This window comes from Canis lupus, chromosome 38, assembly GCF_011100685.1.
Source record: "Canis lupus familiaris isolate Mischka breed German Shepherd chromosome 38, alternate assembly UU_Cfam_GSD_1.0, whole genome shotgun sequence".
NCBI classification, from domain to species: Eukaryota; Metazoa; Chordata; class Mammalia; order Carnivora; family Canidae; genus Canis; species Canis lupus.
In genome coordinates, this window is record NC_049259.1 from 3,825,759 (window position 1) to 3,846,220 (window position 20,462).

The 20,462-nt window shown below is 34.4% G+C and overlaps 1 protein-coding gene across 7 annotated transcripts in view; it reads left to right on the forward strand.

The window, feature by feature from the left end:
• The window catches only part of KCNT2 (potassium sodium-activated channel subfamily T member 2), a 372,756-nt gene that overhangs the window by 234,120 nt on the left and 118,174 nt on the right, over positions 1-20,462 (forward strand). For all 7 annotated transcript variants that reach the window (XM_038586089.1, XM_038586091.1, XM_038586090.1 and 4 more), the window contains exon 14: positions 81-189. In XM_038586089.1, the coding sequence (XP_038442017.1) occupies positions 81-189 (109 nt within the window). The remainder of the gene's footprint in view (positions 1-80; positions 190-20,462) is intronic.

Sequence of the window (20,462 nt, forward strand, 5' to 3'; positions counted from 1 at the left end):
ATTTGCTGTTTTATTTCTCATATTAAAGTACTACCATCCCAAGGTAAATTATCCTAATTTACCTATTTTATTTCAAACAGATCATGTTGTTTGTGAAGAAGAGTTTAAATACGCCATGTTAGCTTTAAACTGTATATGTCCAGCAACATCTACACTTATCACACTACTGGTTCATACCTCTAGAGGGCAGTAAGTATATTTTTTCTTTAAGATAATGCATTTTAAATTATAAAAAAATAAATGCAGTTATATGATTTAGAAGCACAGTAAGCCAAGCTATATAGCTAGATATGTACCTATACTTGTATTTGTGTGAGTTATCTTCATCTGACAGATAGTTGGAGAGATAGATAGACAAATACAGACCTGTTAAAGGATGTGTGTGGGGGGATGGGTTCCAAAATGTAAAGAATTGACAGTGATTTGTTGTCTTTTCTAACTCATCTTGACATAATTTGTTTCATCCAAAATTCTAAGTGTCTATATCATTTGTTAGGTCTAGGATTAGAGTACTGTTTCTATTTCGTTTCTTTTCTTTTAAGATTTTTTAAAAATTTATTTATTCATGAGAGACACAGAGAGAGGCAGAAACACAAACACAGAGAGGGAGAAGCAGTCTCCATGCAGGGAGCCCGACGTGGGACTCGATCCTGGGTCTCCAGGATCAGGCTCTGGGCCAAAGGCAGGTGCTAAACCTCTGAGCCACCCAGGGATCCCTGTTTCTATTTTGAAAATACTTAGCAAATAAAATTAAAAAAATCAGGATGAGACAATCATTAGTATGAGAACTTAAAGTCATTTTTTTCTATTCCCAAGGTAAGTTTTTATTTCAAAGCTATATATACATGATGATATATATATACATATATACATATAAAATTAAAATTTTACAGTTATTATAGAACAACAAAGTACTTGACAAAAATAGCAAATGTAGTATAAAAGAAATTACTTTTTAAATAAGCATTTCAAGGTAGATGAGGGAGTGTTATATCATCATACCATTTTGTTCTATGAGGAAGCTTGTATTTGACTTGGATGATCAAAGAAAATATAATCTGTGAACGCAGTCCCCACTCTTATTTGAAGAGACAAATGCTATATTGCATTTTATACTTTTTCCTATTCCTTATTTGGTATTTAGGTAAAATGTTGACTTTCTAAGTAAATTTTACTGTGGTACTTGTGGAGATGATTATTTAAATTTGGTAAGTTAATTGGTAGTTATTTAAATGAAATACCAAGTCAAATAAATAAAAAAAAATGGATATTTTTGTGGATTTATTTTTTAAGTTTTTAAATTTTTAAGTTTTTTGAATTTTAATACTAGATGGAGTAAGTTGCTAATTGGAAAGTAGCAAGTACTCTTCAGTATTTTCAGGTAGATTTAATCTCTTACTTCTAATTATGTCTCTACTCTACTGAGAAGTAAGATTTTCCAAGGAACAATTTTCTTAAAGTTCTGAATGAAAATATTTCTATTTTATGCATTCACAAACCTTTAATTTGTGCAAATGGAAAAGATGTAACAGGATTATGGGAATAAATTGTTTTTCTTTGAAACATTTTGATGAAATTAAATAAAATACTGAAAGTGATTTTAACACCAATTAATGGAACATTCATAAAACTTACCACAGGATTCATTATTTTGCCATGCCATCTTTGTCATAGCCATACAACTTTAGAACTATCTAGTTTCATTTTATTGTTGTATAAATTATAAAATGAGGCTCATCAACACTAATATACATCATTAATTATAGACGGGTTAAATTGCACTGCTCAAGTCCTAGTAAATATTATTTATTGGCATACAATATTGCCCTAGTGAACAAATTTCACTTGATATAAGTTGAAAAAGCATTTCAGTGATCCTTAAAATAGAACTTTTTCCAATATACTTTAATGAATTTTGCCTTATTAAAAAAGAAAGTAATGTTGTCGAAGACATTGTTACTACATATTTAAGGATTTTCCATAAATAAGATTGACTATCAAAATTACTTCACAATTAAGTATCACAATAATGTTACAGTCCACCAGATTAACTTTCTTCATAGCAATTTTATTGAGCCATAATTCACATACAATGCAAATCACCCATCTATAGTGTACAATTTAATGTTTTTGGCATATTCACTGACTTACGCAAACATTACCACTCATTCCTGAATCTTTTCATCACTCCGTATTCATCACTACATAAAGAAATGCTCCACCTTTTAGTATGACTACATTTTCCCCCAGCCCTTTCAGCCCTACACAATCGCTAATCTACCCTGTCGCTGTAGATTTTCCTATTCTGGACATTGCGTATTGCATATAAATGGAATCATCCAATAGGTGCTTTGCTTTTTGCTTTGGTTTGGTTTGGTTTTGGACTGGCTTCTTTCACTTGGCATCATGTTTTTAAGGTTCATGCATATTATAATTCCTTTTTACAACTGACTAATATTTCATTGTATGAATATTTATTTTCTTATTCATCAGCTGATACGTGTTTGGGTTGTTTCTAGCATTGTGAATAAGAATGCTTTTAATATGCATGTAAAGAGTTTTATGTGGAAGTATGCCTTCATTTCTGTGGGGGATATTGCTGAGTCATATGGTAACTTTTTTAGCCTTTTTTTAGGAACTGCCAGACTGTTTTCCAAGAAGACTAACATTTTGTATTCTCATCAGTGATGTAGCAGGGTTCCAATTTTTTTTCACAACCTCAGCAACACTTGTTATTGTCTATGTTTTTTATTATAACCATCTTTGTGGATGCAAAATAGTGTCTCATTGTGGTTTTGGATTTTGTTCCATTGATGGCTAATAATGTTGAACATTATTTCATATGTTTTTTGGACATTTCTATATTTTCTTTGAAGAAAGACCTATTTAGAACCTTTTCCCATTTTTTTTTACCTTTGCCCATTTTTTAATTGGGTTGTCTTTGATTATTGAATTATAAGAATTTTTGTATTTTCTAAATTCAAGAACCTGAATCAGATATACACCATCACTGGAACATAAATAACCATCTGAACAGATCACTCAATTTTCATATCTAAGTATTTTATTAAGTATATTGTTGGACTAAGCATTAGTATCAAGTCTTCTGTATTATGCATTAATTGCAGCTATAGTCAGGATTCACTTATTAACAGAACATGTTTGAAATTTTGCCCTTAAGCATCAGCATAAATTAGAGAGCTTAAATTTTTGATATTTAATAAGAGAACAAACTTGGGAACTGAATTAAATACTATAATGGGAAAAATGTTGAATACTCTAAGAAATGTTTTATTCCAGGATTATCAAACCCCCAACTGAAAACAAAGCATACAATAATGCTAAAATTTCTCCATTAAAAAAGGGGAGAGTAATATTATTAAAACTTCATTTTATGATAAGTGGTGATTTTAACTAAAAATAGTTGATATTCATGAGCTATTGTGTACTGTATTAGTTGATAAAAAGTGAAAAAAAATAGAGATTTTAGGATCCAACAAGAACAAAAATAAATATAATATATAACCTGAAATAGTCTAATTTAAAAATAAATCTATTTTATTTTATTTTTTATTTTTTAGTGAGTTCAATAATTTATCAGTTGCATATAACATCTAGTGCTCATCATTATCATGTACCCTCCTTAATGCCCATCACTCAATTACCCCATCCCTCCACCCCCTTCCAGCAACCCTCAGTTTGTTTCCTATAGTTAAGAGTCTCATGGTTTTTAAATAAAGTGTTATATAGATTATGGGTATTGAAAGAAAATAATAAATATGAGTTCTAAAACAAATGAGAAGAGTCAAGAGTTAGAGATAAAAAAAAATCAGCTCTTTAGTGACAGAGCTGCTTTAGTGTTCACAATACTCACTGTGACAGAGTTCACAGTGATAATGGAGTTCCTAATTTGGCTCTGGAAATAGACTTACCAGCTTCATCCTTATCTTAGTTCTCTGCTAGCCAGTGGAAATGAAGACAAAGATAGAAACCACATATTAAGGATGAATTGCCTACCCTTGGACTTTTATATAAGGAGAATATTAATTTTGACAAGTGCTGTCTGGTAGTTTGGAATCTCTAAGCAACTTAGACAATACCTTGACTTATAGAGCCTCCAAGGCTGATTAGCTCTCTTGAGATCTTACATTTTCTTTTCCTATATGTTAATATATTCATTCCAGTTCTAAGTGATTTGTATGTTGTAAAGTAAGTTGTAGATCACTTCAAAAAAGTGTTCCCCTTTTATTCCTTGAGAGTTTACTCTGTATTTTGGCACTACAATTTTTCCCCTTCACTTAATTCATTTACATTTGAGTATTCAGTGCACTTGGCAGTGGTGTTTCTTATTGTTAAATAAATTAACATTTTTATTTATTTGTCAGTTTCATTAGAAAAATGAACAGGAGATTGTTCTTTGGACAAAAATTGCTATTGACTGTTGAACATAGACCATGATGATTTTAAATCATCATGAATTATCTAGGCCAGTTGATAGACATTTAACTGATCATCTTGATGACATTTCATCCTTATCAAATATAAATTTTTTCTTTTCCTTTGATTCACTTTTGTGAAAATTATTATTTCATTTGTTCCATCAAAGAGGTTGTATATTTGGTCTCAGTGATAATGGGAAAGAGAGAATTGATAGGAAATATACTGCAAAGTTAGAATTTACAGAACTTGGCTACTGGTTAGATACGAATATAGAAAGGAGAAAAAAGAAAATCTCCCACAGTGACTCTAGACAGTAGAGAACTATAAAATGTGGAGTTTGGCAGAAGAAAAAGGGAGTTTGATGTGTATATATTTGCTTTCTAATCAGATATAACTGATGGAGGGAATTACTGCTTCTCTTGGTTCCTGAGGTGGTACAGTGCTACTGAAGTTCAGTAGAGGTGAAAGTAGAAATAGTGGGGATTTGGAGAAATGATAACTTAAAACTTTTTCTTTGGAAGTTATTACTTTGAGGTTACAGATGGAAAAAAAGGAAAGCAAATACAGTATCGTGTAATAGAATAAAAAGTAATAAGGATTTCTAAAGAACACTGGATAGTTAAAAATATAGATGGTTTAAGATGGATGGATGCTGAACAAACAGATTTAGTAGGTTACTGGTCTCTGAGAACTTCTGAGAAAATAATTTTGAACAGTGGAGACTTTTTCATTTTGAGAAAGGATGAATAGACAAAGAGAGGATAAGAAAGTGAAGCCTGGTTGAAGGCTGCTATTTCATTAAGTTTGTCCATGAAGATGAGAAAGAAAAATAATGAAAGCTGTATTGCACAGAAATGTCAAGGCAAGTTTTTTTCTAATTATGTTTGCATGTGCATCTTTGTGTATTTAGCTGTTTGTTTTCTGTTTGCTTTTAAAGTATAATTCATAGGGTAGTGCCAGTGAGGAGACAGAGATTGAAAGTATAATCAGGAGGTAGGTGATGCGATCCAGAGACTGTCTGGAATATCCCTACTTGGTAAGGAGAAGAATTATTTATTCATTAGGAATAGGTAAGGAAAGGGGTAATTTACAGTAATTTTATTTATTCATAATAAGAATATTTCACTGGTTAAAAATATATTCTGCTCCGTATAACATAGTATGATGAAAAGTAGGAGTGGTATTTGTTTTATAAATTAAAAGTCTGGGGAATAGCATCTAGAGCATTTGACTCAACAGTACACCTAATTCTTTACATTTTTAAAAAATTCTAACATTTTTGTCCATACTTAATCCTGATGTACATTTTGGCTGAACTTCATTCTCAAGATCTGTCCTTATAATCACAGAATGTCTGCTTTGCTATTAGGCTAATCTCCTTCTAGATTGAAAGAAGGGGGAATGACAAAGGGCCAAAGTATTGCCAACTGAGACTATTTTAAGCTTTCCATGAAGCCCAACAATTGCCTTTTAATGTCTTAAGATATAGTTGATTTTGCATATTAGAATATTAGCTTGATTCTAGTTAAGTTAGCAATGTAAATAATTTTAAATTAGAAAATTTATATACATACTTTATGTACATACACATATATACACATATTTATTTAAAATTATATGTTTACTCTTAAAATAATTAGGTGATATAAGAATAAAAGATAAATCAAAGGATCTTATGTGGGGGTATATTGAATCATGCAAATAATTGTGAAAGCTTAAGTTTTATGTGTGAAATACAAAGATAGTTGCTTCTTATTAGAAGCTCAAATCTGGTGATGCAAACTTAATACTATTAAAAATATTATTAAGTATATCTGTAGTATAGTTGTCAATTATTATGGCCTTTTGATAGTTGGCCCTTTACCTGAATTTTAATATAGTATGTGAACCAAAATGAAGCATATTATTATAAAGTACATGATTCAGAAACTTCTCTCATTAAAGCAGCAGCTAAAATTGGACTTTCTGGGAACTGCATGTCTTAATCACAACTTATATTCCCTCTGTTTGGTAGTGTTTATGCTGTAAATGGGGCTCATAAATTTAGGGAACTGTGACAGAGATGGAAGATCACCAGTTTCTGGCAGCTTGAAATGGGTGACTGACTAACTGGCAAAGTTAACTAACACTGAGAAAATACATACTCCATTTCATTCTCAATCATTTTATATGGAAAATTTGATATAATATTCTCATCCATTACTTTATTCATTTATTTGACAATTATTTACTGAATGCCTGCACTATGACAGAACCATTCCAGGTGTTGTGGTTTCAACAAGGAAACCAACAGAAAAATTCCAGCTGTCATGAAGCTTTTATTCCAAATGGGGAGACAGATAAAAAATAAATAAGTAAAAAAATTTAACATCTTGGAAGGTGATACCACAATGGAAAAAAAGCAGAGAAGAACAACAGGGATTTCAAGGATGTAACAGTGTGTCCAACTTAAGTAATATAGTGATGGAAGACCTCATCAAGGAGTTGATATTTGATCAATGACCTGATCAAGTTCAGGTAGTGAGCCATGAGACATTCTGAAATACGAGCTTTTCATGCTGAAGAAAAGACAAAGATTCAAAGACAGAAGTTTATCTGATGATTTGAGAAACAGCAAGTAGGCCATTGCAGCTGAAATGAAGGGATGAGAAAGGTAGTAAAAGCTGAGATCTGATAGGGAAACAATGGTTTTCTAGGCCATTATAAGGGCGGTGCCTATCACTCTAAAATGAAAAATCATTGAGAGATTCTGAGCAGAAAAGTGATAGAATTTGAATAATAAGAGGGGTGCCTGGATGGCTCAGTTGGTTATGCATCTGCCTTCAACTCAGGTCATGATTTCCAGAGTCCTGGGATTGAGCCCCACATCAGGCTCCCTGCTCAGTGGAGAGCCTGCTTCTCCCTTTCCTTCTGCCTATTACTCGCCCTGCTTGTGCTCTCTCTCTCTCTCTCTGTCAAATAAATAAAATATTTTTAAAAAAGAATTTGAATAATAAGAGAAAAAAACACATTGGCTTCTTAGTTGAGCAAAAGCAAGTAATAGTTTATGGGACTAATCTAAGCCAGAGAAGTAAACCTTGTCTTGGGCAAGGGCACAAGTATGGAAGTGATTAGAAGTGCTCAGATTCTAGATGTATTTTGGAGGTCTTGTTGTCAGGAATTGTTGATTAGATGTGGGAGGAACAGAAGGAGAATAGCATGACTGAGCAACCTTTTTGGACATTTTTGGACTGAGCAACCAGAAGAATATAATTGTGATTTGTCACAATCATGAAAGATCAGGATTTTTATTTTGGACATGATAAGTTTAATATATTTGTTAAACTCCCAAAATTGTGTCATCTGGAGCTTAGCTACACTGATGATAGAAATTTGGCTGTCATCAGCATACAGACACTTGATACTATGAAACAGGATGAAGTCATATCACAGGATTATTTTGAGGATTATGTACGGCCATGCCTGACCATAGTCAGTAGGTACTCTTTAGTTCTCTCATTGGCTCTATTAATGTGTCAGGTGAGTCAGATTTTAGATGCATCAAAATCATTTTTTAAATTTGGTGTCAGAGACAGTTTGAGGGTAGCGAGAGAAATGCTTTAAAGACAAAGCAGGACATCCAGGACCATATATGTATTTGTGATGGAGAAGAAAGAGACTCAGGCCATGCATACATATGTTATTTATTTAAAGATTTTTATTTATTTATTTGACAGAGAGAGAGAGACCGCACAAGCAGGGGAGCAGCAGAGGGAGAGGAAGAAGCAGACTCTGTTGAGCAGGGAGCCCAATGTCGGGCTTGATCCCAGGATTCTGGGATCGTGACCTGAGCCCAAGGCAGATACTAAACCGACTGCCTCCCAGGCACTCTTATTTTATATTTAAATTAGAATTTTTTCATAACTTTATTTGGATATTTTTTTGGAACAAAGAATGGCATGAATGAACAAATATGTATCAGAATGCTTCTAAGCAAAAGACAGTGAAAGTATATATCTCACCATGGCCAATCTTTTGAATAACTGTCTTAAGTATTACAGAGATCAGGATTAAGTATATTTTGAAAAAGATGACTCAAATATGTACAATGTCATGCATTTTACTCTCAAGCAATATATTATTCAGTCATGGAAGATTTTATAGAAAAAAGCCAAACAGAGTTATAAGAGGTATTAAAGTATTTTGTCTTCTTAAATGATACAAGTTTTGGTGACCTTTTCAAAGTTTATTTGGAAGGAATTCATTATAAAAAATGATTTAATTAAAAATTATTGAATGCAGTAAAACCTTTAAAATATAGCAGAAGACATCAAGATAAAAAAAGATGGATATCAGAGAAGATAGCCAAATTATATAAATGTAAGCAGATAACAGTTGCTGGCACATTCAGATTTAATAATACATTATTACAATATATCGCACTAATTTTCTTTTGATTCACATGGCCACCAAAAAAGGAGGCTTCAAATAGAAATCAATTGGTGTATGATAAATATATATACTTTAAGTATTTTGAATGAATGAAAAGATATAAGAATTCCAATGCTACCTTCCATAAATAGTAGAAGTAAAGGGGAAGCAAAGTTGCTTTTATGTTTTAGTAAAATCAATTTTTAAAAGTTGTAATTTTGTAAATATGTTCCTCAGGGGTGGTTATTTCATAAGAAGCCCTTCATTAAGTTACTGGGCGAGTGTGTTATTTTCATCAATGGGATCTGGAAACTGCAGATTTGGGTATTGCTGCAATGCTTTTTGTAAAATGAAAAGTAAATGCTATTTTGTCTACTGTTTTCGGGGTAATTGGTCTCTTTAAAAATACAAGACCACCTTCATTTTTAGTTATTTCCTTAGCTTGCAAAATTTTATCCTACCTCTAATCACATACAAGTGTTTGTAAAATTATGGAGAGATGGCCTTGCTCAACTTTCTATCACAAGCATTATAATTGTGTACGTTTAAATGTAAGTGAAATTTAGGCTTTCTCAAATAAGTATTTCACCAGAGATTGCTTAATAGTTTTGGAAAATCTTCAGCCACTGTAGAAACACAGTAAGCCAAATGCAGCGTGATTAATTTTTGTGTGTGGTATATAAATAGTGGTTCTGTTAGTTCATATAATTGCCAAATTTGTGTTCCAAGGAACAGTTAATAATGCTTTTGGATGGAAGTTAATAATTTTCCTAAGAGTAAAATTATGTAGTTAAGTAAGATTGGGAAATGCTGGATTACACATTACATTTTTAATGGCTTACTTTTTAGTCTTTTTATTTGGACCAAATTAAGACTCACAGAAAAATTGCAAAAATAATACAGGGAATTCCCATATACACTTCCCATATAAACTCCTTTTAAATGTTTACATCTTACCTTATCATAGTACAGTTATCAAAATGACAAATTAACATTGTTGCAATACAATTGACTAAATTATTGGCCTAACTGAATATCACCAGTTTTACCATTAATATCCCTTTTTTGTTCCAGGATCTTCTCCAAGATCCTGCATTCCATTTAGTTGTTATTTCTCCTAAGCCTCCTCCAATCAGTGGCAGTTCCTGTGGGTAAGATTGGAATCAGTATAAACTCATTAAAACTTTCAATGCACATATATGCAAAGATAGAAAAATTTAGATGTGTGTCTGTATGGGTCTTTGAGTTTATACAAATATAATTCCTAGCTCTGTTTACTGAGAGCAATGACAGCTCAGTAGCACTTAGCACAGTTAATGCTCACATCCTGGTTGCTAAACATAATTCTCTAATAAAAACATCCAGGGTTCCTTGGGGTATTGGTTGAATCTGGGATGAGAGCAGAGAAGGTAGAAGAGGAGTCTGGAAAAATCTTGTGGTGGCAGAAAGCAAGGAGTTGCTTGGAAGAGTGTGGGAGTTTGTCAAAATGACTCAAGAACTAGCCTGACACAATTCCCTAATAAGCTAAGATGGGACAATTTAAGAAACAAAATAAATAATGATAACATTAGATTTTAATCCGTAAACTCAAGTAAGTACACTGATGCAAGTAAGCAATGGAATAAATAAACAGGGAGGAAGGCTAGCTCTTTCTTATCCAAGAATTCCAACTAATAAATGTAGAAGGAAAGGGAGAAACAGGAAATCATCATTAGACTATTGTCGTAGAGGAGATTCTCCAAGGGGTGCTAGTGTTTGTAAGTGAAAGTTTAAGGAGAGCCAGGATCATTGTAGGGTCTTAACATGTCTTTCCATGATATTTAATAACTGTGAAAGGAAAAATTATAATTTTATAGTGAAGTAACCTGACAGATACTGTCTTAATCAAGAGACCAAGGGACATCAAAAGACATCACCAATCAAAAGAGATTTCAACATCATGTAATCCCTGTGATGTGCTAAGAAGTACATGACAAAAAAACAGAAGTACATGACATCATTTCTTTTGTATTCTTCAACATTTTCTGATTATGTGGAAATACTAGACACACCAGTAGTGAGAGCACCCTACAAAATAATTGACCAGTACTCTTCCGGATGTAAGGTGGTGAAAGACAAGGAAAAGCCTGAGGTATTAAATATTTATTTTAAAATATTTTGGTCAGCTTTATTTGAGAGTGATTTAAATATTTTAAATAGTATTTTGACAGGAGGAATTCTCCAGGCATAATCTTTTTTTTTTTTTTTAAGATTTTATTTATTTATTCATGAGAAATACACAGAGAGAGAGGCAGAGACACAGGCAGAGGGAGAAGCAGGCTCCCTGCAGGGAACCCCACGTGGGACTTGATCCTGGGACTCCGGGATCATGCCCTGAGCTGAAGGCAGGCGTTCAACTGCTGAGCCACGCAGGCGTCCCTCCAGGCATAATCTTTAAGAAAAAAGTATATCTGGAGAAAACGAACAAGGCCAATGGCAAATAGAGCAATATCTTGTTACATCTTTTTTTTTAAATACTACACTCCAATGTGTGGGGCTGGAACCCACCACCCTAAGATCAAGAGCCCCATGCTCTATTGCCTGAGCCAGCCAGAGACCCCTATTTTCTTGTATCTTTCAACCTAAGCAGAACTACAGGGACGTGTGCTAGATGGTGCAGAAGTTGTCATTGTTTCTCTGATTGCAGATGAAATTTAGCCATGAGACTTCCCTTGTCTAGTAGACTCTGACGTCTGGGGGAGTCCCTATTTTAAGCACTGTGATGAAAGAAAAGGAAAATGGAATGTCTTACCCATTTTCAGAAAGAGGAGTGAAACAAGGGAGGGAAGCAAGGACAGAGGTAGAAATGAGAAGAGTTGAAGAGTTTTTCTCCTTTTAATACTGAGCTGGTCACAGAGGGCCCAGGGGATCAGTTGCCATGAGAGAGAAGGAGCACATTCTTTAAACGTAACAGGGATTAGGGGCACCTGCGTGGTGCAGTGGTCTAATGCGGGGCTGGCTCTTGGTTTTAGCTCAGGTTTTGATGTCCGAATTGTGAGATGGAGCCCCCTGTGGGGCTCTCTGTTCAGTGCCGAGTCTGCTTAAGACTCTCTCTCCCTCTGCTGCTCCCCTCTGCACTTGCATGCTCTCTCTCTCTCTCTCTCTCTCTCTCTCTCTCAAAAGAAGTAACAGATTATAATTATCACCTTGACTGAAAGAAAGTAAAATTAAATAAAAAATGTGGTGGTGGTGCAAGCTTAAGTGAATTACCTTTAGTTCTTTTGGAAGTTTCCCATTCCAAAACTGTGACAGAAGATTGCATTTTGTCATGTGGCAGATCTAATCCAGTCACTCTATTCCCGTAAGAAGATAAAAGTAAAAATAGAGTGTCCACAAGGATGAGAGGCATTTGGTTTTCCTTTAGAGTAAAATATAATTGTTTTCAGTTCAAATGTTTGATTGCTCCATTTCAAGTAATTGTCACTTGGAGTTTAAATATTGAACTTTATTTGATAAAACCTTCTTAAATCTGAGCCTCTATTTCCAGCAATAGATGGATGCATGCATATGCTTTCAGCGCTTTCACTCAGAGTTGAGAATATTAACAGGCTATTTTCCCCCCACCATACTTCAGATTTCCTTCCCATCCCTGATGGTCACACCATTAGCAAGCTGGTAAGTTAATGCTCCTCAGACTTCCAGGAAAAAAAAAAAAAAAAAAGAAAGGCCATAGAAAGGGCTTTGACCTATTTCCTTCCCATATCCTTCTTTTTCACTACAAAATGTGAGTTTCACTGCATCAATAAACTACACAATAATTCTCACTTTTTCTTCTAAAATCTGCCACCTCACATGACCTTGCACCAAAGTACTTGGATTTTCCTGGCCATTTTATATGCTGGGGTTGCCTTAACAAAGAAACAAAGTAACAAAGAAACTGGGTGGATTAAATAATAGAAATTTAATTTCTCACAATCCTGAAGGTTGGAAGTCCAAAGTCAAGGTACTGGCAGGTTTGGTTTCTCCTAAGACCTCTGTCTCAGCTTGTAGATGGCCATCAGCTTGTACATGATCTTTCCTTTGTCTCTCCTGTCTCTTACGAAGACATCAGATTGGAATAGGGCTCACACTAACAACCTTGTTTCAACTCAATCACTTTTTTAAAAAAAGATTTATTTATTTATTTATTTGAGAGAGAGAGAGAGGGAGGGAGAGAGAGAAGGAAGAGGAGGAGGAAGGGATGGAGGGAGAGGAAGAGAGAATTCAAGCAAATTCCATGCTGAGCATGGAACCCGATGTGGGGCTCGATCTCACAACCCTGAGATCATGGCCTGAGCTAAAACCAAGAGTCAGATGCTCTCCTCATCTGACTGAGCCACCCAGACAGCTACAACTTAATCACTTTTTAAAAGTCTCTGTCTTTAAATACAGTCACATTCTGCAGTGCTAGGGATAGGACTTCAACATAGAATTTTGGGGGGAGAGGATAAAATTCATCCTAAACAGCTGTGGAGTTGGGGAACACCACAGATTTTATTGGAAGACTTCTGTAAGTTATAATAATTTCCACTATCAAACAGTTTTGTTAGTTCTATGGAAGCCTGTGTCTTTCGCCATGGAAATTGAGAAAGATGGTATTGTCTGTATATCCCAATAGTCCTTTTTCCATTTCTCCCCTGAAAAAACATTTTTGAAAAAGGACTACGAGACTATAGGTCTGAGTGGAGGTAATCACAAGAGAAGGAAATGATGCACTTCTGAATGTTACTCTTATATTTCTTTTATATAAGTTATGTGCACTGAAACTCTCCATTGAAGTACATTTTATTTGGTGTATCTAAAATCTATTTGAGGGCAGCCCAGATGGCTCAGTGGTTTAGTGCCTGCCTTCGGCCCAGGGCCTGTGTCTCTGCCTTTTCATGAATAAATAAATACAATTAAATAAGTAACATTTATTTGATTATCTGAGAAACGTTTTCCTACGCACACCTGTTGAAAGATCAATAGGAGCAGTATTTTATTAAATATAGTTTGAGAAATCTGGATATTGCTCTCATCTGGCAGTCCTCTGCTTGAAAAGCCTTAAATAGCTCATCATTCATTATCAAATTAGATTCAAATATATCCATTTAATTTAAGGCCCTCTACACTCTAGTCCTAATTTATTTTTACATCCTCATCTCCCATGATTCTCTTATATATATCATGTCCTACAAATAACATGATCCTAAATATACTTTGTGCTTTCCACTTTCTACATCTTTTCAATTCTTCTGGCTTTCTATTTTGCTAAATCAAAAATTCTGTCTCCTTTTGAATATTTTTAAACTCCCCAATTTAATGTGATTTTTTGTTTCTATGAACTTGTATAGAATTTTAATATTTTCTACCAGAGTATGTATTGTGTTTTTTTTTTTTTTGAAGGATTTTATTTTAGAAAGAGTGTGTATGTGTGTGTGTGTGTGCATGAGTAGGAGGAGGAGCAAAGGAGGAGGGAGAGGAAGAGAGAATCTGAAGCAAACTCCATGCTCAGCTCTGATATAAGGCTCAGTTTCATGACCTCAAGATCATGACCTGAGCTGAAACCAAGAGTCAGATGCTTAACCGGCTAAGCCAACCAGGCACCCTTTTTAAAAAAAAATGTATTTATTTTTTCCTGCTTAGTAAGCTGTAATTTCATTCAAGGTAGAAAACATGTTGTACTCATACCTTCACAGTATGGATGCTCAATAAATATTAGTTAAATAAACAAAGTAAGGAATGCACTAGAGATGATTGCTTGTGGCCCTTGCTCCAAACTAGTTTATGATAACATAAGACTCCACTGAAATGATAACAGAGAAATAAAAAATGATAAGCTATCATTAATGAAAAAGAAGGGAAAGACATAAGAGTTTTCAATCAATTTCTGGAAGATAGAAAAAGGAATGTTTTCTGTTGACACCTCCCTCCCAGGATATTTAGATAGTGATGCAGCAGGAAAAAATGGCATCTCCCAGTGAAGCTCTGGGGTGCAAGATTTCTAGAACAAGAAATCAAATTTTAATTGACTTTTGGAAAACGGAACAAGCTACCCCTATTCTATTTACCACAGTACCTTTCCCTTATAGTTTAGTCAGACACTTACCACTGGGAAAAATCTGTTTTCCTAAGGAAATTAGAAGAAAATGTCTGAACTATATGCAGTAGATAGTTTGAAGTGGGGTTCAGTATTTTATAATTGGGCATTTGGTGGTTCCAGATAAAATAGCATGATCCTTGCTCACTGTAAGGTGTAATCTGCCACTTAACAAAACATTTACAGACAAAGGACTCCATACCCCTATACCTCATACTCAGAATTTTAAATATGGCTCTTGCCGTTTATTGACTATCGACATACAGCATGAAATGAGGGAAATAAAGCCAGCCAGATGGAAACAACTATTGTCACTGGAATTGTTTTGGATCTATAGAGAAATCAGGAAGGTTGGTCTTATACTCGCTAGTGAAAAAAAGGAAAAAGAAAAAAAGAAGGAAATAAAGAAAGAAAAAAAGGTAATCACATTTTAAAAGAGAATCAAATATATATTTTGAAGCAAGGAGAGCCTCAGTACATGAGAAAGTATTTTAAATATATTTTTGGTAAATAGAGAAGTATAAATAGTTTAGAAGAATATTGAACAATTATAAAAGGATGAAGATGGCTGTTCAAAGGGATAAAATGCTGAGAAAATTTTTTGTTTGTTGAATTTTAAATTTTCAGAATCTTTATTTTTATTTTTTTTAAAGATTTTATTTATTTATTCATCAGAGACACAGAAAGAGAGGCAGAGACACAGGCAGAGGGAGAAGCAGGCTACATGTAGGGAGCCCAAGTGGGACTCGATCCCGGGTCTCCAGGATCATGTCTGGGCTGAAGGCAGCATTAAACCGCTGAGCCACCCGGGCTGCCCCAAATTTTCAGAATCTTTAACTTAAATTCCTGTTAATTATATTTCTGGAGGATTTTATCATCTCAAATAGTAAGAAAAAAGCCATAATAAATACACAAATTTAGAATAGCTTAAAATTAAAATAAATGTTGTACACATACACACTAGGATGCTATTCAGTCATAAGGAAGAATGAAATCTTGCCATTTGCAGCAAGGGTGGACCTTAAGGGCATTATAGGAAGTGGAATAAATCAGACAGAGGAGGGCAAATATCATATGATCTCACTTATTTATGGAATTTCAACAAAATAAAACAAAACAGAAAGCCAAGTTCAAAGAGAGCAGGTTGGTAGTTGCCATGGTGGGGGCCAAGGGGTGGGCAAAAAGGGTGAAAGGGTCAAAAATGCAAACTTACAGTTATAAAATAAATAAGTCCTTGGGATATAATATACAGCATGGTGACTATAGTTAATAATACTTATTGCATGTTTGAAAATTGCTGAGAAAGTAGACCTTAAAAGTCCTCATCCCAAGGGGAAAAAAGTCTATAATTATGTGTGAGGAAGGATGCCAGACTTTTGTGGTAATCATTGTGCAGTCTAGACACATAGAATATAAACAAAAATCAAATTATGTTATGTTATATATCTAAATCTAGTAACATACTATATTATACCTCTCTCTATATATATGTATATATCAATTATGCCTCAATAAAAAATTTTCAAAAAAAGTTTTGAAAAATAGTATCATAGAGATCCCGAGAATTTCAGGTAAAAGTTCAGTGTTAGAATGTGTAAGAAAAAGGATTTGCGGTGAAGGTCAATCCAAGAGAAATAATGTCTGATTTAGTTCCAGATAACATAGAGAAAATGGAATGTAAGAAATTATTACAGAATAAGGGAAATTTAAATCTTTAAATTGACAGGGCCTCTTGAATAAAAAAGTATTACACCTAGATGCATAGCATTGCCAACTTACAAAACAATAATGGAGAAGAAAAATTTCTTAAAATGTGTGCAAAGGGGAAAAAAATCTCAGTATTGACCAGGATTCTTTTTTTTTTTAATTTATTTTTTATTGGTGTTCAATTTACCAACATACAGAATAACCCCCAGTGCCCGTCACCCATTCACTCCCACCCCCTGCCCTCCTCCCCTTCTACCACCCCTAGTTCGTTTCCCAGAGTTAGCAGTCTTTACGTTTTGTCTCCCTTTCTGATATTTCCCACACATTTCTTCTCCCTTCTCTTATATTCCCTTTCACTATTATTTATATTCCCCAAATGAATGAGAACATATAATGTTTGTCCTTCTCCGACTGACTTACTTCACTCAGCATAATACCCTCCAGTTCCATCCACGTTGAAGCAAATGGTAGGTATTTGTCATTTCTAATAGCTGAGTAATATTCCATTGTATACATAAACCACATCTTCTTTATCCATTCATCTTTCGTTGGACACCGAGGCTCCTTCCACAGTTTGGCTATCGTGGCCATTGCTGCTATAAACATCGGGGTGCAGGTGTCCCGGCGTTTCATTGCATTTGTATCTTTGGGGTAAATCCCCAACAGTGCAATTGCTGGGTCGTAGGGCAGGTCTATTTTTAACTGTTTGAGGAACCTCCACACAGTTTTCCAGAGTGGCTGCACCAGTTCACATTCCCACCAACAGTGTATGAGGGTTCCCTTTTCTCCGCATCCTCTCCAACATTTGTTGTTTCCTGCCTTGTTAATTTTCCCCATTCTCACTGGTGTGAGGTGGTATCTCATTGTGGTTTTGATTTGTATTTCCCTGATGGCAAGTGATGCAGAGCATTTTCTCATATGCATGTTGGCCATGTCTATTTGACCAGGATTCTTAAGACCAGAGTATCCATTAAAAAGTTTAATTGTAAAGGGATCTTTGAAGGGATATGGTTAACTTAGAGCAAGAAAGCCTCTATCTAGACTAAACTTGCACAATTTCTACTCCCAACCACACAATTAACCAGATGAAAATCCAAGAACCGTACTACCTCTGCAACAAAATAGATGCCACTTGTCTGCCTATTTCCTCTTTAGCTCACTCTCAAAGTAGCTAGTAGATCGGAGGTTGCAAACCTAATAACCAATGACTGAAATTATGCTAGGAGATGTTTTATTTGCCCACCAGCCTCATGTAAATATTTTTTCTTTTGAGAATTGTTTTCTTTGAATTTGCCCTTTTCAGACACATAACGGCCAACTCAAGCCTGAACCACTCCCTGTGGTCTCACATCTGGCCTGATTCACATATTTACTTTATAAACCTTGCTGTGTGGACACTGGAGTTGCAGAACAACTCTAAGAGAGGAATTCCAAAGAGGAATTAAAAAAGCAATATGATTATATGAACAGCCTCTGTGGGGAATCTGTTGTGAGATAATTCTTTCCTCTCATACTTCAGATAATGCCTACTATGATATGTAGTATTAAAGCTTGGTGACACTGCCACTAAGAAATGCTCAAAACTACATTAAGACTTGGAAGCTTTTGTGTGTGTCAAAATTTAAACTTTGGATGAAATAAAATGACAAAATTAGCACTGAATAGAGTTAAAATAATTATGTTTGGGCCATTAATTCATTTCATAAATAATAGTCACATGCATCCACACAGTGTAAGGCACTGTGTTAGGAGTTGGGGAAATGCAAAACATGAGTGCATTCAGATCACAAAAGACTAATACTCAAAACAGGGCAGGACACAATGTAAACATGGCTTATATATTGATTTGGGACATATTATAAATTTCACCTAGTAGATTTATTTATTAGTAAAATACCTTTTGTCTATGGTAAGATTAGCTTGCATACTTTGAGAATAAATCAAATGACAACATGGGGAGACAGTAAATAAACCTAGTTATAAAAAATTTTAAAAGGGCAAAAAAAATACTCAAATGATAAAATTTAAATAACAATATAAGCTTCTGTAACTCCTCAATTCCAAAATATTAATATTTATGGTTTATAACTTTCCTGGGAAGTTCAAGGGGTGTTCTAAACTAAAGGTATAAAGTCTGCTTGAGACTCTTTTTCTCTCTCTCTCCTGCTGCCCTCTCAACCCCAAACCCCTGCTCTCTCGCTCTCTCTCTCTCAAATAAAATAAATAAATCTTTTTTAAAGGTAGATGAAAATCTTCACAGAATTTTTTGGTGTGTGATAATTAGGCAGGTTCTTGAATTAACTGAGCACTTAGGATTATTAGATTGAAGTTTTTGAAAGACTAACCGTAAGGATAGTGAATTTTGGCCATCTTCAAGTACATACAAATCAGCCTTCCAGATTTAACATTTCAGCTCCATATCATTTCTTCTTGACATGGATTCATTTTCAAAAGAGTGTTCCTTGTTTAATTTTACTATTAATAATGTTTGAAAACTATATGGCAGTTTTCTTTTTTCTCCACCTCCACAACAATTTGTCTTATCCTGAGAGTGGCAAACAGCTTTCCAGTTCCATCTAGCGGTAGAGAATTGATTAGCATACACTATCTTGAATTGATCTTAGGACTCAGATTTCTGTTTTGATGTCTGATGACATAAAAAGCTGGGGAAGTTCTGCTGTTCAAGAGTAGGAATGCATAAGCCTCTTCCTAGTAGACTGAGGCATCTTAGTTTTGTATTTTATTACTTCTTTTATCTAGAGATCTTGAATATTTTTCTTTTTAAATAAAATCCCCATACTTGTATGTCAGTTCTGTCTGCAGACAGGCAAGAATAAATGCTCATCAGAGCTGTGTTAGGTGTTTCTTTTGTGAACTCACCACTTGTAAATTACAATTGTTTCTATTTTTTTTTTTTTTTTAATGATAGTCACACACACAGAGAGAGAGAGGCAGAGACATAGGCAGAGGGAGAAGCAGGCTCCATGCACCGGGAGCCCGACGTGGGATTCGATCCCGGGTCTCCAGGATCGTGCCCTGGGCCAAAGGCAGGCGCCAAACCGCTGCGCCACCCAGGGATCCCCTACAATTGTTTCTAGTGACACAGGCTACAATATGTCAAAATCATTTCTTTGGGCTACAGTGGTAACTGTAGATTCCTGACATTGATAGTAAAGGCAAGATTGTAATACCATTTAAATAATTTGATTTTTAAATAATTGTTTGGGACCATTATGAATTAATGCAATTTATGTGTGTTTGCAGAAAAGCACCCTGTAAAGAATGTAAAGAACTATGTGCAACCAAGTAGACATTATACTGGGGAAATACAAGTGTATAGATTTAAGTAAAGTATATTAATTTTAATTAGATTTAAACCTTTGAGTTTTAAGTGTAGTTTTAATCAATATAATGGGGTGATAAATACCTCATCTTCTTTAAAATGGAGTATCATTAAGGAAATTTTATTTTACTTAACATTTCAAGTATAAATCTAAATGACATCCTTTCCGTAAGGCAAAAATTTCCACCCAGATATTTGTAAAGCCTTTTATTACATAGCAAAGAATGGATTTTTATATCAAAGATTCCTTGTGACGAGGTGCTCTTTATTCTCACTGATGTGACAATAATTCAGTTCGATAATAAATATAAGTATATAAAAACAACTAATTTGATAATCTGTGTCAATTTTGATGAATCTGAAACTGATCATTTACTCTATATTTAACTACGTTATCCAGAATTGAAGGAAAGAAAATGTACCAGCAAAACTAAATACAATGATTAAAATGGAGAGGTGTTTAAG